Here is a 22,542-nt window from a genome sequence, read left to right as displayed (position 1 = left end):
TCGGTGGCCGGCCCTTTTCTCCCGGCCACCTTTGAAAAGTCACGGTCTAGCAGGTGCTATCCAGCAGGCGGTCCCTCAGTCCTTAATGGTCTTTCACCCAAGGCCCCGAGGCAGGGCCGCTATCACTGGACAAGTAACTCTGAGCCACACCTGGGCAGCCCCTAGCTGAGCTTTGGAAAACTTGGTCCTTTTGGTTTTCCACACAATCCCAACCCCGGATCCTGTGGGGAGTCCCCGTCTGTGGAGTCAGATCTGTCTGCGCATCTTCCCGGCTTGTCCCCATACAGCCACAGGTGACAGTGTAACTAACAAAACACTGGCCACTTGGGTCATGTGTGGCTAACTGCCTCCATGAACAGCAGCCTGCTTGGCCGTGAAACCAGAGGAACTGGATGGTGCCCCACGCTCATTCCAGAACATTCTGATGACAAGGGAAGGAGCTGCAGAACCTAGTTGAGTCCGACTTGGGGCCACCCTCTGGGCCAGGGAGGCTTAGATAAACCTCCAAGATGATTGCCCCGAGATCACCTTTTACCCTTAAGCCAAACTACTCCGGAAGTCATCTTGAAACCACCCAACAAAGGATTTAGCTTAATGGTTTTAAGAATTCCCTCTCTGGGACTGAGCGGAGAACAGTCCATGGAAAGGTCAGACAGGGCTGGGAGAGTGCGGATAAGGAGGGAGGAACAGCTCAGGCAAGGCGTGGGAGGATGGCTGTACAGCTTGAAGGATAGAATTAGAGTCGTGTGTGCGCGTGAGCGCGTGTGCGCGTGAACTGGAGCACGGAATCTGAAAGATATGGAATTTCCCCAGGAACTGTTTGGAGCCCTCGCATTCGGGTCTCAACAACACGATGCACATCATTTAAAGACAAAAAACAAAGGGGGGGAAAAATAGAGGCCACCTCAGGTTATATGATCGATCATTCACGCTACCTTTTTCCAAATCATCCACTGTTTAAACTGACTGTCCTTAAGCAAAGTGCTTTAAGCAGAAGGCCCGGGTGGCTTCCTGGGACAGGTGTGTCTGCGCTGCCTGGAGTAGCTGTGGCACAGTCGGCAATCGAGACGTACTCCTTGTCCCAGCACCAGTCCTTACTGCTTGGCGCTCAAGCTCCCAGCCCCCGACCCCCCTGCACGAGAAAGGCACAAACACTCAGTCAAAGACTGGTTGGCAGCCAGGATCCCGGCTTAGGGACAAAAAAGGAACAGCCTCCCACGAACACCCGGGACTTGCAGAAACAGGTCTGTGTGTGCCCTGGCCCCCCCATGGAGCCCCGAGACTAGAAGCATGACTGGCAGGGGCTCCAGTCGTGTCTGGGCTAAAAGGATGTTTCCACTTCAGGGGGGCTTCAAATAGTGGAAAAATGGAAATGAAAAAGAAGTGGAAATCCCCTCCTATTAAGATTAGCCCTTTGTCTGAATCACGTGGCAAGGTTCGCAAAGGCTCATGGGAGTCTTGCCCCAGGGCTGAAGAGAGCCCGCAGGCCCCAAGATGCCTGGCAAAGAAGAGGAAGGCCCTTCCTGAGATGGACTGACCCAGTGGCTACGACAATGGACTCGAGCAGGAGGACAGTTGTGAGGCTGACGCCTGTCGGGCAGTGTTTCCCTCTGTTGTGCACAGGGTCGCTATGGGTCGGAAATGGCCCCAAGCTGGCCCGTGACGAGGCAATGCTGCTGTTGTGCTTGAGGTCAGTCGCCATGAGTCAGAGCCACCTTGATGACCACTGGCCACCACTGCCAAGATCACAAAAGCCACCAGCAGCGGGGGTTGGAAAGCTTCCCTGGCGTGAGCTCACTTGATCTGCAGCTGCCCTGTGCCCATTTTACAGATGAGAAAACCAACCACCAGGTGAAGAGCCGCACATTCATTCTGACAAAGGGCAAGGAATGACGGGGGAGGACCACTTCCAAGCGGGTTCAAACCATGAAGGAACCAACCAGCCAGAGGGCCAGACACCACGCATCCCCTGGCAGGCAGGGACATGCGGCACGGCTCATCTGGACTGCCAGCTGTCCAACGCCAGGCCTGCAGGGGCGCCTCGCCCGAGACCAAATGGAAAGTCGGCCGAGGATGGCAGCATCCCATGGGCAGCTGCTTCTCAGTAAAAGAAAAACGGCATGACCCCCCCCCTCCCGCCATGCACGTGAGCACTGCAGAAACAGCGTGACACCAGACCACCAAGGCACTCATTTTAGGATTGCTATACACAAGTGGAGGGCCCCCAGTGTGAGATCCACAAAGAACTGGCTTCTCCTCTGCTCAGGGCCTCCCCAAGCCTCCATATGCCAGTGCCCCTGCCCTGGCTACCCTCTGCCCCAGGGCCTTTGCACAACTTCACATGCCTCTTCCTTGGCCTCCTTCCAGAGTCCCCTCAAACACCACCTTCCCCAGAAGGCCTTCGCTGACCCCCCCCCGCCCCTGAAAGCAGCAAACACCCCCTCCCCATCTGCTCGTCCCTTCTGTCAGTCAGCACCTTCCATAAGTCCACATTTCACCGCCAGCCATGGAGCCCTGCCCTGGACTTCAAAGTGGTTCACTCTGCTCTACCCACTGCTGAACACCAACCACCAGTGGTCTGAATCCGTATCGACAGCTTCACCAGCTCCTCACAGGGCACTTGTGGCCACTGGGCAGGACACACCAGAGACCACGCACATCCCCCCTCCGTTCCTCAGTCAACACATGCAAACCAGACCTAGCGGGGCCAGCAGAGTTGGGGAGGGGGCCAAGAGTGGTGGTGCTTACAGAATCTTGCTTTTTCATCAGCTCTCAACCATACAAATTACGCTTCACGTCCAAGTTTGGACATCGGCGGAGCAGGGAGACAACTAAGGAGCCGTGGTGGTGCAGGAAGTTAAGCATCGGGCAGCCACCGAAACGCTGGCCGTGTGAACTCCTGGAAACCCTACGGGCAATGCTACTCTGCCCTGCAGGGAGCCGCCTCGACTCGTGGCAGTGAGCGCAGGTTTCGTGGTGTCCTGTGTGGCCTGAGTCTTGCGACGCCATGAAATCTGGGCTGCATGATCTTGACCAAGGGGGCTTTGGCTTTGGGGGCTTGCGGTTTATTCTCTGTATGATGTGGGGGAGGGAGGGGATTAACTAGAGTGTCATCTGCAAAAGAGGGCTGGTGTGCCAGGCCCCCCCAGGGGCACCGCGGAAGAGAAGCCTGGTTGCCTGCTTCTGAAGCGCCCTCAGCCACTGCAAAGGCTGTGGAGTACAGCTGGCATGACACACACCATGGATCCGATGGCTCCAGGGCCCAAGCTCTCAAACGCAGTCTCCCCTGATCCTCGCTTGGCTTTCCCAGGGCAGGCCCATCCCTTAGCACCCTGCCCAGTGTACATCCATGGTCCCCCAAAAGGTTTCTATGTTGTTTTTTTAAAAAGGGAATGTAGCTTCCTCTCTGTTTATTATTTCTCCCGATGGCTTCAAAGCTCCCTGCGGTACCTCCTCCGTACCCCCACTCCTGGCTCCTCTTTCCCAGCTGCCTCATGCCCAGCAAAGGGCAGTGTCTGCTGCAGGCCAGAGGTGCTGGCGGGCTCTGGCTCCAGGTGAGCTGGTAGCGGCTACACACTATGCGCTAACAACAAGGCCACAGCAGCCAGGACCCCCACCTACACCCTCACCCGGAGCGCCTGCAACCTGCTCCCTGCACAATCCCCTGCGGCCACTTCTACCCACCCCTACCTCCGCCCTCACTCTCTGCCACCCACCTAGCCACCACTACACACAGGTCTCCGGCACCCCAGTCGTTCACAAAATTCTGGCAAAGCCCGACCCAGCCCAGTGCACACCGGCAGGTCCAGCAGGCTCCCAGAAGGATTTACTAGAATAGGCTAGTCGGAGGTCACTGGACCACAGCGGGGCTGCCGCCTGTACCATGCTGTCTGCACCACGTCCCGTTTCAGAGGGGGTGAACAACATTAAGGGATGGGCACCCGGACTGCCTGGGGCCCATTAAAAGATGCTGCAAGCAGCTCCATGTCCTAATGTCCCAGGCGGGAAGCTGAGACTCGGCGAGATAGACTGTCCAGGTCTGTGGGGTTCCCCTGTCTCCTGCCCCCCTCCCAGCTCCAGGGGTTACATGGCAGGGGGGGATGGTAAAGGGAAAGAGCACCTCCCTTCACCTTAAAGTCACAGCCCTGTCAGTGGGTGCCACACAGAAAGGTCAAAGATCTCAAAGGGTCCCAGGGCGGGGCGGCTCCAGGCCAAGTGAGCTGAGCACACAGAGAGGCAAGAACTTGGCAGTTCAGGCGGCTCCCCCAGAGCTCCTGGCAAGTGGTGCCCTGTGGGATGCAGGCTCAGTCTGGTCCATGAGCGACAATGGTAACCCTAGCCACCTGACCACGGCCCTACCCTCCATGCATACCACCCCCTCGCTGGGTCCTTAGGGAGGGGCCAGCAGCTCCCCCACTTTACAGAAAACAAACCTGAGGCCCCCAAAAGTCCAAGACCCCTTGCCAATATTACAGAGCCAAGGGTGGTGGGGGCAGGGCCTTGGAGCCCGGCCTGCACTTAATACTCCTGAGCTCACCAGGAGCGCTGCCGGCCACTCTCGAGCAACGCTACCTTCTGTCCAGGGTTTGGAGATGAAATTTAAGCTTTAGATCTTGGCAGTTAATTAAAAACAGAACTTTGTAAACAAAAGGCCCATCCGGCTCGCCTCAGCTCCTGGGGCCCCTGAGCCAGTTAGGTCACAAAGGAGAGTCAAAGACACCCCCCCCCCCCCAGGTTCAGGGCCTGGACAGTGACCCCTGGCCCTACCGTGCTCTCTCACTTTGTCCTTGAAACCAGTCGAGCACTCACTGATGGCATACACCGAGCGCAAGAGGAAACTGAGGCACTTACACTAAGAACCCTCTGTCTCCTGTGCCCAACCCCACAGCCACAGCCAAGCTCTGAAGCAGCCCAACCTGGGTGTTCCTGTCAGGTGCCACCGTGTCAAGTCCAACCCAGAGCGCAACAGGGTGAAACAATGCCCGGTTCTGCACCCTCCGCACAACGGTCCCCCTGCCGGATCCCACTGCTGCAACCACTGTGCCACTCCAGCTCGCTGAGGGCCCCACCCCGCATCCCGACAGAGGCCTGTTGGCGGCATGAGTGTCCAGGGCACTGAATTAACGCGCAGGCACCAATGTCTATGCGATAGGGTTCTGGGAGACAGGAGCGGTCACAGGCAGGAGAGGGGATTCGAGTGTCCAGGTGGGAGCCTCCAGCAAGAGGCTCTGGGACTCAAAGTGCTGCTGTCACACAAGCTAGGAGCCAGCGAGTGAGGAGCGAGGCTGCCCGGCCTGGAACCAGAAAGCACGCAGAGCTCGTTAGCTGGGGCCGCAGTCCTGGGCGGGTCCAGCCTAGGGACTAACTGCCCTTGCCACAAGCCAAGTCATCATTGCATCCTTGCCTCAGCCTGAGGAGGGACAGGGACATCCATCCACTCACCCCCACTTTGAGCAGGGGGAAACTGAGGCCCCAGAAAGGTCACACACAATCAGTACCAGGTCACAAAGCAAGCGGAATGGGTTGAGAGCCTCTCCATTCGCCACTGCTGTCCGACCTGGCTGCTCCCAAACCCACACCGTCCCACCTCGCTGGGCAGTGGGTGAGGTGCCAGCGGCGCGGCAGCATGGGAGGAAATGCGAGCCACCAGCCACACTACCCTGGGGAAGGCAGGTGGCCTTGGGCCTTGGACAAGCTGTAAGTCCTTTGGGCCCCTCCCTGCTCATCCCAAAGGCTGGATGATAACAAAACCAAGCCGACCAAACACAGGCCTTCCCCTAATACTGATAACCACAATAATAATACTGATAAGGACACCTGATGCTGCCATTGGCAGCCACACAGCCCCGGTCCCTTCCAGAATGGAGAAGTGAATGACTAGGGAGGAAGAAGGACAGGATGTGGGGGAGGGAGAGAGGAGAATCAGCAGTCCGTCCGCCCTGACTTCCTGAATCCTGGAAAGGGCCTCTCTCTCACTGCCATCTGACTCACAGCCAGCCTGGAGGGCAAAGGGGAACTGCTCCTTGGGGCTTCTGAGGCTGTCAATCATTACAAGGGGAGAGTCTCATCGTTCTCCCTTGGGGCAGCCGGCGGGTTCGGAACTGCTGACGTTGTGGTTGGCAACCTAACATGTAACCCACTAGGCCACAGGGTGGCTCCTTGGAAAGAGCCGAAAGGGGGGAATTGGCCCACTGGGCTGGTGGGCACCCTGAGGCTTCTCCAGGGCGACCCGGGAGAGACTGGCTCTCAGATCTTCCCACGGGCAGCTGATGAGGCCAGAGCCCCCTCCCAGGTTGCATGGGACAGCCTGTTTGCAGGCTTTAGCTGGAGGCTGCTGAGGCCCTCCATCCCCAGGCCCCAGGCGACCCTAGGAACCAGGAACATATCCTGGAGAAAGTACCACAGATTCAAGTCTCATCTATTCTTCCCTCTTCCCCCGCATCTTGTGGCAGAGAAGTTAGGCCGGACAGATGGAAAAAAGCTAGAGGCTCTGAGGCTGTGGCCGACACAGAGATGGCCAGACACACCGGGTCCACCAGGAGAGGACAGGACGGAGGGGAGTTGGAAGTGGAACCAGTGTTCACCAAGAACCCAAGTCAAGTGTCAGCCCCAACCAGCAGGATCACAGGGTCCTTTGTGGGTCGAGCCAGCCAACTAGAGTCAGTCAGGTGGTGGCAGGCAGCTGAGGTTCCCCCGACAGGAAGGGATGGAGGGGCAGTCACTGATGACGGCTGTGATAGGCATGGAGAGCAGGGCTCGACAGCTAGCCTGCCAGCAGGGAGCTGCCCGTAGGGCTGAACAGGTGGATAACCAAATGGTGGTAGGGAGGTCTGTCCAACCTAGGGACAGCCGGTCAGACAGCCCGAGCGGGCTGCCCCAGATAGATGAATGGTCAGCCAGACAGACTGCAGGGGTTTTCCCAATACATATCGAGGTGGTGGGTTCACCGCTGGCAGACGGACAGGCAGGTAGACCGAATAGACACCCCCTCCGTCCCTCAAAGGCAACCAGATGGCAGAGTTGACCCACGACGGCAGTGGAGCAAGTGGACAGTGGGGGTCCACCGGACCTCCTGCTCCACCGGACCTCCGAGCCCACAGGAGCGCTCCTGGGATCTCAGCCGGCTCCCCGCCGCCAGCAATGCGCCCTACAACCAAAAGGGCCCCACAGAGCCCGCCCCCCGGTCCCCGTCTGGGTCGCGGGCACGCAAGCGCCGCAGCTACGCCGGCAGCGCAGGGCGCGCCATTCCCGGACCGCCCTCGGCGCCCTAGGCCGCCGCCCGCCCGCCGTCCCCGCGGCAGCAGCTCACCGGCCCACGAAGTTCTCGAGCACCGAGCTCTTGCCGGCGCTCTGGCCGCCCACCACGGCGATCTGCGGCAGGTCCAGGTGGCAGTTCTGGCCGATGGAGCTGAAGGCGTCCTGCAGCTTGTTGATCAGCAGGATCAGTTCTTCCATCCCGCGGTTGCCCATGGCGCCGGCCGCCCCGGCCCGAGCGCCCTGCGCTCCCTGCCCGCCCTCGACTCAACGACGCGGCCCCGCGGCCTCCGCGGCCGTTGCTCCCCGCCCGCCTGGGCCTTGGCGCGACGCTCCCGGCTCGGCCTCACCGTCGCCTCATCCGGTTCTCAGGCAACACCCGACCCAGGCGACCTCCCGCCCGGGCCCCGGGCTGCGCTCAAAGCCGTCGCGCCAGCCTTCATTGGCCGACGTGGCTGCTACTCGGGAGGACCAGCCAATGGCAGTGAGGCACGAGTTTACAGCTGAATGAGCCTGCCCCCGGGGGAGCTTCTCGTGAGGCTGATTGGACGCACGAACTGTCGTTGTTATGCAAGGACCAATAGCAGCGCGAACCAAGTTGTCAAGGCCGGGAGGCGGTGTTTCAGGAAAAGGCACGTTGGCTCCGCCTACTGGAGGGGGCGGTGAGGGAAGGCCATTCCACCATCTTATTGACTGGAAGACCCGCCAGTCCACAAAGTTACCAATAAAGCTAGTTTGTTGCTTCTTGCTGTCTAACCTAGTTCCGTCAAAATTCCCCATTGGTTTATATAAAGATCATTCTGTCCCGTCGGCCAATAAAATTAGAAGAGGGCGGGCCTTCATGTCCGCATTCCGCTTCTGATAGAGAACTGTGTCTGTCAATCAAACCAACTCGTTCTTCCTCGCCGCCGTCAGACGGCTGGCCACTTGGAGCCGCCTGGAGTAAGAGTCGCAAATCGCTGTGGAGCGCCGCCTAGTGGGGGGACCTGGTGGCAATCGTCACTGCGGAAATGCTGAACTCCGCAGAAAACTACAAGACCCAGAATGCACCTCGGCTGCCGGAGGCTGCAAGCCCGCTCCCGGGGCGGATCTCAACGCAGTTCCAAGAAGAAGGTCCACTCCTACGAGACCAGCCTCCGTGCTTTTGCAAACGCGGTGCCCTCCTCTGCGAATATTTTCCTCTCGGTGGAATATTTCCCGCGTCAGTGCGGCTAATGCTTCAACGTCGTTTCCCTACTTCTTCAACGTCGTGCACCGTGCGGGGAGCGCTTAGAAACCCAGGAAACGCAGCCGACCGTGTCCCGGGAAAGACAAGCTACTTTCCGGGCCAAGTCCGGGGAGTCTGGGAGCTGGTATTCTTGATCTCTTGGAATAGATGCCGGGAATGAGTTTGATCCCACTGATCCCAGATGACCAGAGAACAGGGACGACCAGAGCGAGGAGACGCTCAGAGCACTGGAAGGACCTACAATCCCAGTGCTCAGGAAGGTGGCCAAAAAGGGTCAGCGAGACTGGCACCCTTGCCCAGCATGGGAGGAACCTGTTAACCCCCGGTGCGTTCACAGGGGCTAGTGCCGTGAGCACCATGTGCCCGAGCAGCCCCAGAATGAGGAAATTCTCCATATACTGACCTGTACGCGGGGGTTTGGTTGAATGGTGGAGCAACACTGGGAATACCATGGACGGATACAAAGACAAACCGATCTCTGACAGAACGGCCAGAGTGCTCCTTCGAGACAGGGGCGATGCGAGTCTTGGACTTGCATACTTTGTGGACATGTGGTCAGGAGAAACCAGTCCCTGGAGAGGGACATCATGCTTGGTAAACTAGAGGGGCGTCAAAAAAGGAACTTAGCGAGCTGGATTCACACAGGGGCTGCAAGAATGGGCTCAAGCACAGGGACACTTGACGTGGACGGCCCAGGAGCGGGCAGCGCTTCATTTGCTCATGATAGATTGGAAGAGACTCACGACACCTGACAACTGGCTTGTTTACACTACCGGGGAAAGAAGAAAAGAGCAAGGTGCAGAAATGCAGGTTAAAGGAAGTAACATTTGTGAGGCAATGTGTGTACCTGAAACATTTGGCGAGGAATACATGAACTAAATAATAAATAAACCAAAAATAAATAAACGAGTTTCCCGTTTTGCACAGCTTGGAGTGTTGATCAAGGCATGTAATAGAACCTTATTTTCTAAGAACACCTATTTGCTATTGGTAATCCCTGGGTTAGAGTCCTCGGCCTGTTTCCTTGCTGAACCATGACTTTGCCGTGGTGCTTTGCCATGCAAACGTGACTTCATTGCTCGGAACCCTCATTTCCTCTTCTGGGAAATGCAGAAAGGAACGTAAATTTGCCAGGATTACTTACACGTGACCAGCGGCGCCCAGTGCCAGTGAAAGCTCAGGGTACACCACCTTATCAGCACAGCCTTGACTGGAGTTTACCCCAAATGTAGGCAGTCAGGTCTGTTACTGAGGAGCTAGGGAGCCCTCCCTACAGTCTGGAAAGCAAGGGCTACGGTCTTTGAGGACTACGGTGCACCTGGCCCTAGGCATAGTATTTTCAAGTGTCTCATACGCATGTGAAAGTTGGACATGGAAGAAGGCAGGCAAATCAATGCATGTGAATTAGGGTGCTAAGAATATTGAGGTACAGCCAAAATGTTCTTTGGAGGCAAAGATGGTGAGGTTCATGTATTTTGGGCATGTGATGAGACAAGACCCTTCCCTGGGGGTCATCAGGCCCCATAAAGTGACCGGTCAGTGAAAAAGAGATCCATTGACACGGGGGCTGTGAGGGTGGCACAGGACTGGGCGGGTGTCTTGTTGCTATGTGCAGAGTCGAAGCCAACTAGGTGGCACGGGACAACGGGCCTGGTGCCACAGTGGTTACGTGTTGGGTTAACCAGCAGGTTAATAGTTTGGAAGCACCTGCCCTGGGAGAAAGACGAGGTTTTCTACTCCTACAGAGTGGCAGGCTCTGAGGCAGTTCTACCCTGTCCTGTTAGGGTCACTGAGTCGGGCTGCACTTGATGGATGGCAGTGAGCTTGCTTTTTTTGGAGAAGTCAGAACAACTCGATGGCCATAAGATTTTAAAAGGAGTGCTGGTGGTGCAGTGGTTAAGCGCTCAGCTGCCAAGTGAAAGGTCAGCAGCTCTCTGGGGAGAAGGGTGGGGCAGTCCGCCTCGGTGATGACCTCAGCCTTAGAAACCCCACGTGGCGGGACTACGGTACGGACGTGCTGCCGGGTCACTGAAAGTTGGAATCCACTCTACACAGCAAGTTTGGGTTGGTGTTCCATTGCTTGTCACTCGCCTAATGGTGCAGGGTCACTATGGGTTATAAGTGACTCAAGTGACCTTGCCTTGGTTTGGAAAGGGAGGTGGTTCCAACAGTCCCTGTGGCAAAGGAGATCTAGTGGGGTGCTTCTGGACAGAGTACAGCCAGGATACCCCGAGGGGGCAGCTTGACTGTCATGTGTGGGTCGCCACAGCCTGAGGGTGACTTAGATGCAACCAATTAGTGTTCTGTTCTGGGGGCAGCAGAGTCGGGGTTGAGAGCCTGAGCTGCCCAAGTTCAAGTCCTGACTCTGCCACTCGCCCAGAGGGGATTCCTGGGAAAGTCAGTCCCGGCTGCCTCAGCTGTCGAGCAAAGGAGGTCAAGAGCTTACACCCCCAGCATGACTGGGGGTCTGGGGCACACCCTACATGCAGGGCTGGGCCACAGGGGCTCCTCGTTGTCATCAACAGGGGAGGGGGGACCCATCACACAGACACTCAGACCAGGAAAAGGGGACCAGTCCAGGAGCCCCAAGAAGACACAGAGCCAGGAGAAGTTAGGATAATAGTAATAATTTTTTAAAATTCCAAAAAATAAAAAAATAAATTCCAACCTTCAACCCCTTCCAGCCCACCCTCCCACCGGCCGGGTCAGTCCAGCATGATCCCCACGGAAGCCAGGGCTTCAGTGGCCCAGGTCGGGTAGAGGGTGGCATCCCCGTACATGGTGCGCATGAAGTCGCGCACGAAGGCGGGGAAGCGCTTCTCCACGATGCTGGTGCGCACGGCGCTCATGAGCTGCAGCTGCAGAGGTGGGATGCCATTGGCCTCAAGTGGGTCCAGGAGCTCCAAGACCGCCCCACTTCCCCCCAGCCCTGGCCCCACCTGGTAGGCGATGTTGTGGACAGTGAGGTGGTGCAGGGCCGCTGTGTTGTCGCTGTGGAGCAGTGCGTGCAGGAAGGCCCGGTTGTGCCTGTGGCCAGGGGCGTGGGGGGGGGAGTCTTAAAGGTCAACAGTGCTGGGTCCAAGCCCCACCCCACCCCCATCTCTCAGGGCTCTTGCCTACTTCTGGCAGGTGGGACAGGTGCACTGGGGATCGATGACGCCAAAATCCTTTGCATATTGCTTCTTTCGCAGCTGCAGGTTCCCGGTGGGCACCAGGGCCGAGCCAAAGCGCTGGGGGGTGTGGAGGGGAGGTCACCCAGGTCGGCACCTCCCGGCCCCTCAGCCTGCCTTCCCCCCCACCTCCTTGCCTGCCCCCTGCCCAGGGCCTCACCGCTGTCCGCGTGGGGAAGACACAGTCGAACATGTCACAGCCAAGAGCCACGCAGACCACCAGATCGGTGGCATAACTGGGGTTGGAAGGGGGGAGGGGACAACTGTGAACCTTCCAACCAGGAGCTCCTCCCTACCCCATCCTTCAGGCTCCCCCCCCACCGGGACTCAGGCCAAATCCCTCGGAACACAGCCCAGGGGAAAAGCCATATGCTCTTTAGCCCCCCACCTAGCCCTGGTAGCCCCCACGTGACCCCCTCCCACAGGTGGGGCCCGCCTCCCCTCCCCCACCTACCCAACCCCCATCAGGTATCTGGGCTTGTCCTCAGGCAGCTTCGAGGTGCTCAGCGCCACCATCTTCCAGAACTGGTTCTTACTCTCACCCCCGCTCAGGCCCCCGATAGCAAAGCCTGGCACGTTCCTCTTGGTCATCTCTGGGGACACAGGGCAGGATGAGGGGCAGCCAAGCAAAGGGAAAGCCCCTCCCGTCCCTCGCCGACCCTGCAGGGACAGCCAGTCCCTCAAGAAGCGTGTGGGCAGCCCACGTGCGGAGGGACCACCTGCACCGCACGCTGTGACTTTCTGCCACACACAGGTGGCCGGTCCGGCTCGCACAGCAGTTCCAGATGTCAGAGCCTTTCCGGCGTCGGACTCAGCTGGGTTTGGCAGATGAGGAAAAGGAGGCGGCAGAGCTGGCATGCCAGCAACGGGATTTGAACCTGGGTCGGGCTTCACGCCCAGGTGGGTCTGGTCCTAGGTGGAGGGGAAGCGCCACAACCACTATGCAGGCGCTGCCTGGGGCCCGGTTCTGCAGCTAGTGCACGCCAGCACCAACTCTTGGTGAAATCGGGTCCAAGGGGCGCAGCCAGGGGCTGCAGCGCCCGTCCCCCCAGCACCGTGAGGGGACTATTTGCAAAAGAAGAGCCAGCAAAAAACATCAGCCGGTGTGGCAGGGACGAAGGAAAACCAGCCCCGCGCCCCACGCTTGGTTTCTCAGGTGCACGGCCAGCTGCAGGTCTGAACCCTTAACACAGCGGTTCTCAACCCGTGGGTCGTGACCCCTTTCGAGGTCGAATGACCCTTTCACAGGGGTCGCCCGATTCATCACAGTAGCAAAATGACAGTGATAAAGTAGCAACGAAAATAATGTTACGGTTGGGGGTCACCCACCACCACATGAGGAACTGTATGAAAGGGTCGCGGCATGAGGAAGGTTGAGAACCACTGCCTCAACATGTGAGTCTCAGGTCCAAGACGGAAAGGTCCTAGACCCAGGCAGGGTGAGGGGTAGGGCGGGGAGGCCTTGAGGACAAAGGGGGTTTACAAGGACAATATCTTATCACCCCCATTTCTGCCTGTGATCACAAGAGGAGCCCTGGTGGCATCAGGGCTACGCATGGGGCTGCCAACTTGCAAGGCCAGCAGTTCAAAGCCACCAGCAGCTCTACTGCAGAGAGCGGCTTTCTATCCCAGTGAAGCGGCACCGTCTACGAAACCCCAAGGGCAGTGTGTCCTGCCCTAGAGCCACTATGCGCCGGCCTCGGCTCGGTGCAGTGAGTTTGGTGACTGGTTTAGAGGGCCCCCAAGCCCTGGGAAGTAGTCTCCCACTCCACAGAGAAAGTGAAGCTTAGAGAGGCAGAGCCGCGGGGCCAAGGCCCTGCAGCCGTGAAGCAGATCGGGGTTGGGATGGGCACTCAGAGACTAGAGTCCAGAGCCTTGGCGACAAGGCCTCACGGCCCGACGTCCCAATCTGGGTCTCCCCCTATCTTCTAGGTCCTGGCCAGGTTTCGAGCCTCCTTGTTGTCCTGGGCAACGATTTCAGCCTCCAAGCTCCCTATTGGCCAAAAACACGGACTTTGGTATCGGTGGTCCCTGGCTTCGAATCGGGGCCTGATGATTTTCAGGGTGTTGTGATCTTTCCTCCTCTGTGCAGGGGGGAGGCGTGGAACTCCGCTCGAGCTCGGAGGTGGCCAGGCGTGAGTGCCCATGTCTTCCCAGCACGGAGACCCGGGCCAGGCCCCGGGCATTGCCCAAATCCCTCCACCCGCCCTGCCCATGACCAGCAGTGTGGTGGCCTCCCTGCAACTCCTTGCTGCCCTCCACTCTCCTGCTCAGCGCCCCCACGGCTCCCGGGGCTCAGGGCCCAGCCCCTCCAGCCTGACCCTCCCTGGGTGTCCAATGGAGTACTTACTGGCGCAGCTTCGAGAGCCTGAAGGCCTGGCTCCCCGTGGCAGCTCTGCACCCTCTAAGCCCAGGGTGAGTGACACACCACTCAGGGCCTCAGCTTCTCCAGCTGTAAACTCGGGAGCTGGCACTCTGTCCCTCCCCATATGATGACTCCGGAGTCCAGTCACAATCAGAAGGACTCTACCAACTCCTTCTAGGTCAGGGGTCCTCAAACTTTTTAAACAGGGGGCCAGCGCACTGACCCTCAGACCTGATTAAAGGGTCGGACTATAGTTTAAAAAAAACTATGAAAAAATTCCTATGCACACTGCACATATCTTATTTTGAAATAAAAAAACAAACGGGGCAAAAATACCCGGCAGGCCGGATAAATGTCCTTGGCGGGCCACATGTGGCTCACGGACCGTAGTTTGAGGACCCTTGTTATGTCCTGCTGCTCCAGGGCCTTGGCACCGGCTGTCTCCTCCACCTGGAATGCCAGTCCGCCCGTTCCCTGTCACTGCCTGAGCAGGACCTGGTAGGTCCCAGAGAAGGACACTCCCCAGTCCTGCCTGCACGTGGCTTTACCTTCGAGGCAGGTAGTCCGGAGATCTGAGTCCAGTCCGCCCTGAATGATGGCAAAAAGGTTCTGCTTGTCCGGCTGCCGGTGGGCTGCAATGCACCGGTCCAGCCATCGGATTGACCTGCAAGAGGGCCCCCGGGGGCCTGGTGAAGCAAGGGAGATGGGGCTGCAGGACTGAGGAGGCCCCGCCCTGACAAACATGCACGCATGCACCCACATGCGCACACGCACCTGTGCATGGCCTCTTCCACCCGTGGTCCGGTCACAGTGCTGCTGACCACGTCGTCTAGCTGCATGATAATGTCCGAACCTGGGGGGACAAACGGGAATGTAACTGACAGGCCCACCTCCCGTTAAGGTCACTGACGCCGCCTCGGGCTTAGCCCCGCCCCAACCTGTCCACCTAGCCCCCGAAGGAACACCCAAAATGCCAGAGCCCCTAATCTTGCACCCGCCTGACCCCCAAACCTGGCCAGCACCAGGAGTAAAGCCGCACCTCGAGAGACGGACCCTGCTGTGTACAAAGGTGGGTGTCACTGTGCCACCCATGACGTGACGTGACATCACAGCAAGACTGGGAGCGAACACGTCTGGCAATGGAGGTCTAGTTAAACAAGCCCCGGCCAAATGTACCTTCCCAAACATTCCAAAATCCAGAAACGTCTCCAGTTAAAGATCTGTTCCAGGGCCTGCCGCCCACTCATTTGCCAGCAGAACCCAGGTGGCTGACATGTCTTTCTCATGCAACTTAATGTCCGCTCTCCCTCCACAAGGTTCACTGTGCATGCTAACGCCAGGCGTGCAGTGTGCCACCACAGGGAGCTGTGCCAGCTTCCACTCGAGCTTCTGCAAAGCAAGAGCCACCTGCAGCTTCGTTCTAGAAATCTGAACGTCCTCCAGTCTGGCATGTGTCTGGTCCCCGGACTTCAGACTGGGGACTTGGGAAAACCCACAGTTCTACTGACACACAGAGGCTGCCAGGGCAACGGGCTTGGGTTAGGTAACGGCATGAGACCCAGGCGATGAGCGCCAGGAGCTCCCTAAGAGACATCAGGGCATGCCGAACAGAATGGCAAATCCTGATGGAATCCAGACTTTCTGGATCCACAGAGTCTGGCTGAAAGCCTGACACCACTGCCTTGAGGTTATCTTTGAAACTTAACACCGAAATCTCCCCTGCCTTCGCCCTCAAAACTAAACAGCAGCCCAGCTTGAGCAGTAAAGATCGTCTGCCTTGAGCGGTATATACGCCACGAGATCCACCGACAGGGGGTCACACTGTCAACAGCAACTCAAGATCCCGTAGGAACCTTAGGGGGCAGTGAGTTTGCCCATGAGGGAGGAGAAACAAAAGGCAGGGGAGAACCGACCCCCCCTGAATTGCATCCGCTAGTTAGAAGCTGTTGCAGTTGTATGCTCTGTGATGTGTTTATCTTCACACGTCGGGAACCCTGGCGGTGGAGCGGGTCACGCGCTGGGCTGCTGATTGCAAGGTCGACAGTTCAAAACCAGAAGAAATCTGAGGCTTTTCACTCCTGCAAAGAGTCCAGTCTCACAACTGAAGGTGCATACGCACATGTGGTGAAGAAAGCTGATGGTGCCCGGTTATCAAAACATATAGCGTCTGGGGTCTTAAAGGCTTGAAGGATGATGAACAAGCGGCCATCTGGTTCAGAAGCAACAAAGTGCACATGGATGAAGCACACCAGCCTGTGTGATCACGAGGTGTCGAAGGGATCAGTTATCAGGAATCATCAGAACAAAAAATCATATCACTGTGAATGAGAGCGTGTAGGGAGTGGAGACCCAAACCCCATCTGTAGGCAACTGGATATCCCCTTATGGAAGGGTTGTGGGGAGGAGACGAGCTGTACCAATGAAACACAACTTTCCTCTAGTTCTTTAATGCTACATACACACACACACACACACACACACACTCTATCAAGACCCCAATTCTACCTTACAAATCTGGCTAGACCAGAGCATGTACATGGGTACAGATAAGACCTGGAAACACAGAATCCAGGACAGAGAAACCCCTCAGGACCAGTATTGAGAGTAGCCATAGCAGGAGGGTGGGGGGAAGGTGTGGGGAGAGACGGGGAACCGATCACAATGATCTACATATGACCCCCTCCCAGGAGGATGGACAACAGAAAAGTGGGTGAAAGGAGACATCGGTTAGTGTAAGACATGGGGAAAAAAATACATATATATATATAAATTATCAAGGGTTCAAGAAGGAGGGAGGGTGGGTGAGGGAGGGGAAAAATGAGAAGCTGATACCAAGGGCTTAAGTAGAAAGCAAATGTTTTGAGAATGATGATGGCAACGGATGTACAAATGTGCTTGACACAATGGATGGAGTTGTACGAGCCCCCAATAAAATGATTTAATTAAAAAAGAAAAGCGTAAGAGGGGTGGAATGGAACCCAACTCAAAATCATAAGTAAGACCCAGCTTCCCAGTCGGATGGAGACGGGGGAGCCCGAGACCGTGGCCCTTAGGGACCCTCCGGGCGTGGAGCTGGACTCATCCTCATGCAGCATGGGTTCTCAAGCAAAAAAGAAACGCAGGTGTCAGGCAAACCATCACACCTGAAAACAACCGACCACGTGCGGCCCAAAGGCCCACGCGACCCAGGGACAAAGGGCGAGGACGGAAGGAAAACGGAACCAGGAAACAAGGAGCAAGCGGGTGCAGTGCTGGCCCGTCGTGGGGATTGCAACCAGCGGCACGAAACAGCAGGCCTTCGCCCAACGCCAAGTCAGAGTTGAAAAAAGAACTCCTCCCATCTGGACCAAGAGAGGGACCTTGGGACTGATGGAGAAAAAGTGGTGACGACCCCAGGAATTTCAGTTCCCCTTGGCTCCAAATCCACACCCATGAAGGCGGCTGTCCCACGTGGGCGCAGACAAATCTCTAAAAGCAGACTCATCACGAGGGCTGAACAGCCAAGACGTCATGTCGAGGGCTCGAGGGCACTGACCCACACCACCTGTTCTCACCGCCTCTGGGCACGTAAAGTGGCTGGGCAATGAACCTGAGACCGGAGGACGCCCGGCTACCTGTGCCTCATGCTGTTGGCAGAGGAGAGAGCGGCAAACACGGGCCAGCACGGGCACCCGTGCTCCACAATAACGCTGAGTTGTCGTTTCTCGACTGAGCCAATATCCGGGTCTGCTCGCCGGAGGGGCGACGTGTCCATCTCCCCCTGCCCCCCGCTCCACAGTCAGTCTGCTGCATCAGAGGCCGGCTGGCAGCCTTGCAATAGGGTGGATTTGCCACACTGGGGGACACAGATGTCCCGGGTCACAGTTCTGAGTTTGGGGAACAAAAAGCACCATCCGAAAACATTGAGGGCAAAGGAGAGGATGTTCTAGAACTGAATGTGGTGACAATTCTTGGTAGGACTGACTTGTCAATTTGTACGCCATGGGGATGAGACGCTAATAAAACTTTAAAAAAATAAGCAGGTGGTTGTGGCAGGAGATAAAAATCCTCGTTGTAACAGAAAGACAATCCCTTGGGGTAACGCCTCTCTTGGCCTTTTTCTCACCAACACCAAACCAACCCAAACTCCCTGCCAGGGAGTCACCTCCACCTCCTCTCGATGGTGTAGGACCAGCGGTAGAACCGTCCCTCCGCATTTCTGAGACCGGAGCTGTGTGTGGAAGCAGAGAGCCCTGTTTCTCACCGAGGAGCGGCGGGTGGTTTCAAACTGCTGACTCGGGGGCTAGCAGCCCAACTCTGTCACCAGGGCTCCACCTTCGCCCCTACCATCACCCTGTGTCCTTTGAGAAAATCCCTGGGAGTCCCCCAAATCACCATCCCAAGGGCTGTGTCTCCCTTCACTGCCCTGAATGCACCTGAAGCCACTCTTTGAATGGGACTTCAATGAAACTCGGAGATCTGGTGGCGCTGTGGTTACACACGGGGCTGCGATCTGCAAGGTCTCCAGTTCAAACCACCAGCCGCCCTGCAGGAGAAAGACGGGGTTTTCTCCTGCCTTAGACAGTCATGGCCTTGGAAACTCACCAGAGCCGTTCAACCCTGCCCTCCGGGGCCACGGTAAGCCGGCACTGACTCGATGGCAGCGAGTTGTCCATGGAGCTAAGGCAGGCGTATTACTGAGCGAACCTGGTCGTAGACACAGGTTTAAACAGGCTTCCTTTGGGATGTGTGAACTGGATCTCCAGGCATGGTGCTTTTGGACCGCCCCTCCTACACCACCGACCGCAAGAACAAAGAATTGTGTCTTGCAAGAAGGGCAGCCAGAATGCTCCTTCGAAGGGTGGATCGTGAGACCCGGTCTCACATATTTGGACCTGGGATCAGAAGGGGTCAGTCCCTGAAGGACGGCATATTTGGGGAAAGCAGAGGAGCATTGAAAACGAGATCGTCCCACAGGGAGCTGGGTGGACACAGCGGCTGCAGCAAGCAATAGGCTCGAGCATGGGAACCGCAGTGAGGATGGCGTAGGGCCGGGCCGTGATGGGTTCTGCAGTGCACAAGGTCGCTCTGGGTCGGAACCAACCTGACAGTCCCTATCAGCAACAGCAGACCCACCTGTCTACCAGCTCACCAGTTCCTCTGATCAAGAGGCACCTACATCCCAGCTTCATCTCTCTACCCCTAGATCCTTGCTGCAAACAAAACAAGCCATGGAAGAGACTTACAAAGTTTCCTGGATTTTGTGCATTTTCATCTTCTCCCCAACCCCTTTTTATTTTCATTGTGGATTCGGTGAAAGGATCCATAGTTGATCACCGGTTTTACATGAAAAAACTCCCACACATTTCCATTCGCTATAACTCCCTGTTCCCAAACGTTTCAAACCCCCCAGGTTAAGTCTTCATTTTTCTCCTTGGAAAGGAAGCATGCCATGCCCTTGCTCTGTACTTGGTCATTTTTTCCCCTTTCTACCTGAGACATCCTAAGGTTGCCTGCCTCCGTCCCAAGGAGGCCCGCTCACCTGCCTTGGGAAGCTTTGTACTGTTACCTGCAAGGCCTGGCGTTCAAACCCACCAGTCTCTCCACGGCACCAGAGACTTACAGCCTCGGAGGCCCTGAGTTCAGGTCACTATGCACTGGCGTGGCTTTGACGGCGGTGTGTTCGGTTGGTGTGTTCTCCCTCACGGACCCTCACAGAGGTATTGGGGTGATGCAGAGCACCGAACTGAGCACTGCAGAATCTCCCAGAGGGGCTTAAAAGCACCAGTGTTGGAAGATTTCGATGCACACTAGAAGGATGAGAAAACTTTGAACTGTCTTCATGAGCATGGAGAATGGAGAAAGAGAGAAAACTGGCCTGAAGCCTCCCTAGCTACTCCTTGGTACCACCATCGGATGCGTCCTCTCACCATAATTAATTGGTCTGTACGCAGAGCGAAGCTGGCTTACAGGACAAAGAATGTGGCATCAGGATCGGAGGATGGCTTATAAACAACCTTCAATCTGCAGATGACACGGCCTTGCTTGCTGAAAGCGAGGACCTGAAGCGCTTGCTGCTGAAGATCCGGGACTGCAGCCCTCCGTGTAGATGACAACTCAACGCCACGAAAACCCAAATCCTCCCGACTGGACCGAAACACCATGATAATCAGAGTAAAGAGTGAAGCTGCCGGGGGTTCTGTCCTGCTCGGATCCACAATCAATGCTCATCGAAGCAGCAGTCAAGAGATCAAAGCACGCGCCGCCCCGGGTGCATCTGCTGCACTAGACCGCTTGGGGGTGTTCAAAGCAAGGATGTTACTTTAAGGACAAAAGGTGCACTTGACCCAAGCTATGGTATTTCCAATCACCTCCTGAAACTGGACGAATATCAGAATTGTAGGTGAAGGGATATATCGGACGGTGCAAGAGATGTCCAAATAAAAATAATAATACATATTAAGGGTGGTAGGGTGGGGGGCAGGGGGACTCAAAAAGAGGAGCTGATGTTAAAGGGCTCAAGAAGAAAGAGTTTGGAAATCGATGGTGGCAACATCTGTACAAGTTCACTTGACAGAACTGATTTATGAGCTCTTAGATGTAAGAGCCCCCAATAAACTGATTTAATACAAAAAGCTAACCAGGGCTAAACAAGTAAAGAAAGTTGGACATGGACTAAGGAAGACAGAAGACGAATCGGTGCTTTAGAATTCTGCTAGTGCAGAAGATTGAAAGTAGTACGTTCAAAAGACAAACAATCTGCCTTGGGAGAAGTGTGGAGAGAGTGGCCCTTACAGGCAAGGACGACAAGCCTGCACCTCATCTCCTTTGGACATGCTGTCAGGATAGACTAGTTTCTGGAGAAGGACCGTCCACGCTGGGTGATGCAGAGGGGTAGCGAAAGAGTGAAGGATCTTTGACACAGCAGCTACCACAAGGGGCAACAATTGCGAGGCTGGCACGGGGCCTGGCAGTGCTTTGTTCTGTTATGCATAAGGTCACTATGGCTGGAACCACCTCGGGGCGCCAATCAACAAGCACATCCACTGAACTGACTTATCGAAGGGAAATACTGGCCATAGCGATCATTAAAAACCACGTACCGGAGACTGCTCAGAGATTTACCAGCATTTCCTGCTATCCTTAACAAGAATCCTACCGTGGATGTTCCGTTACCGATCCCCGGTGGAGGCAAAGCTCAGAGCGAGCGGGAGTGACTTTTCCAAAGCGCCCAGCTCAGGAGAAAGCAGAGCTAGCCAACCGGCACCGCGCGGTCTGCTCACCCAGCGCGTTCTGGATCTCCACCGACTTCTCCGGGCTCAGGAGGGTCTCCGCGCCATCGTACGGGGAGCGAAAGCAGACGCCCTCCTCCGTCACCTCGGACAGGGACACCAGGGACACCATCTGGAAGCCGCCGCTGTCCTGCGGGGAGAATGCCACCATGGGGCTGTCAGTGGTGGGGAGGGGAGAGCCCCTCGGGGCGCGCCCTGGGACCTCAGCCCCCCCCCCCGCCCCCGGGCTCCACCTCACCGTCAGCAGGTTGTGGGACCAGTTCATGAAGCCGTGCAGACCGTGCGCTTTCTGGATCAGCTGGGGACCCTGCGGGAGGGGAAGCGGCAGAGATGTGAGTCACCCGGGGACCGCAAGATGGACACGCGCGCCGTGGACCCCAACAAGGCCTCCACACGAACGCCCCTCTGCTCTCGTCCGGCTGCCCCAGCCAGGCAGCTTCCATATTTGGGGCGCCCGGGAACGTCATCATCACGCACCTCGTCGGCAGCCACCCTCGGACTTCGCGGCCCCCTTGCTACTGCCCACGGGCGGAGGGGCCAGTGAGGGGCGAGCACGGGGCACGTGTCCGGGTGCAAGACGATCGGGCCCTGCCCATCCCACCCCCGCTCCCTGCACGTCCCTCGTGCCCAGCAAGGATGCTCAGTGGACACTTGATCGACTTTGGGGCCCTTTCCCGACCTGGGACGGGATCCAGGGCTCCCCGCGCGCCGCCCCGCCCCGCAGGGCCCACCCACCGGCCTCAGCCCCAGATGGTAGGTGTTGCCCAGGCAGATGCGGCAGCCCAGCGCGTCCAGCTGCTCGGTGGTGATGCCCTTCATGGTGGCCTGCGTGCCCACCGGCATGAACACCGGGGTGGCCACCGTCCCGTGCGGCAGCCGCAGCTCGCCCGCGCGCGCCCTGGAGCGGCTGCACTCGGCCACCAGCCGCAGGATGCGGGGCGCCGGCTCCAGGGAAGCCGGGCCCGCCGCCGCCGCCATCTCCGCGCCGGAACCACGTGGGCCGGCGTGGGCGGAGCCTTCTCGCTGGTCACGTGACGGGGCGGGGCCCGGCCTGCGGGGCGCGCGTCCGGGAAACCATGGCAACGGGAGCCGGCGCGCGGGCTTTCGCTCGCAGCCCAGGTCTCTGCGGTACCGCGCACCACCATCCCAGTTGCCCCGTCTGGAATCCTTAAGGCCAAATCAATTCAGCGGCGTCAGGTTTTTCCACCCGCAACAAATTGGACACGTCTTGGCATCAGGACGTTGCGGAGATGG

The 22,542-nt window shown here is 57.3% G+C and overlaps 2 protein-coding genes across 5 annotated transcripts in view; both read right to left on the bottom strand.

Annotated features, from left to right (window-relative positions):
• The window catches only part of DNM2 (dynamin 2), a 74,211-nt gene extending 66,549 nt beyond the window's left edge, over positions 1 to 7,662 (bottom strand). For 2 of the 4 annotated variants that reach the window (XM_075547052.1, XM_075547070.1), the window contains exon 1: positions 7,310 to 7,662. In XM_075547052.1, the coding sequence (XP_075403167.1) occupies positions 7,310 to 7,470 (161 nt within the window). In that variant the 5' untranslated portion in view covers positions 7,471 to 7,662. The remainder of the gene's footprint in view (positions 1 to 7,309) is intronic. The other 2 variants (XM_075547061.1, XM_075547042.1) reach the window with 2 other exon arrangements.
• A 3,431-nt stretch (positions 7,663 to 11,093) lies between these two features.
• QTRT1 (queuine tRNA-ribosyltransferase catalytic subunit 1) lies at positions 11,094 to 22,280 on the bottom strand. Its single transcript, XM_075547030.1, has 10 exons — positions 22,024 to 22,280; positions 21,527 to 21,595; positions 21,280 to 21,418; positions 14,792 to 14,870; positions 14,566 to 14,681; positions 12,107 to 12,245; positions 11,813 to 11,888; positions 11,603 to 11,712; positions 11,422 to 11,509; positions 11,094 to 11,340 (listed from the first exon to the last, which is right to left on the bottom strand). Exons 1-10 carry the CDS (start codon positions 22,264 to 22,266, stop codon positions 11,188 to 11,190), a joined length of 1,212 nt encoding a protein of 403 aa, XP_075403145.1. The 5' UTR covers positions 22,267 to 22,280; the 3' UTR covers positions 11,094 to 11,187.
• Positions 22,281 to 22,542: the final 262 nt, after the last annotated feature.

The sequence above is a fragment of the Tenrec ecaudatus genome, chromosome 1 (genome assembly GCF_050624435.1).
Source record: "Tenrec ecaudatus isolate mTenEca1 chromosome 1, mTenEca1.hap1, whole genome shotgun sequence".
Classification (NCBI taxonomy): Eukaryota; Metazoa; Chordata; class Mammalia; order Afrosoricida; family Tenrecidae; genus Tenrec; species Tenrec ecaudatus.
This window is presented reverse-complemented; position numbering and strand designations above follow the sequence as displayed.

Excerpts from the sequence above, each read along its gene's own strand:
- QTRT1 (XM_075547030.1), bottom strand. The coding sequence starts at position 22,266 with ATGGCGGCGGCGGCGGGCCCGGCTTCCCTGGAGCCGGCGCCCCGCATC. Across the intron at positions 14,871-21,279 it reads GGAGATCCAGAACGCGCTGG|GTTCGGACATTATCATGCAG; the intron begins GTGAGCAGACCG and ends TTGTCCCCCCAG. Across the intron at positions 12,246-14,565 it reads CCGGACTACCTGCCTCGAAG|AGATGACCAAGAGGAACGTG; the intron begins GTAAAGCCACGT and ends CTGTGTCCCCAG.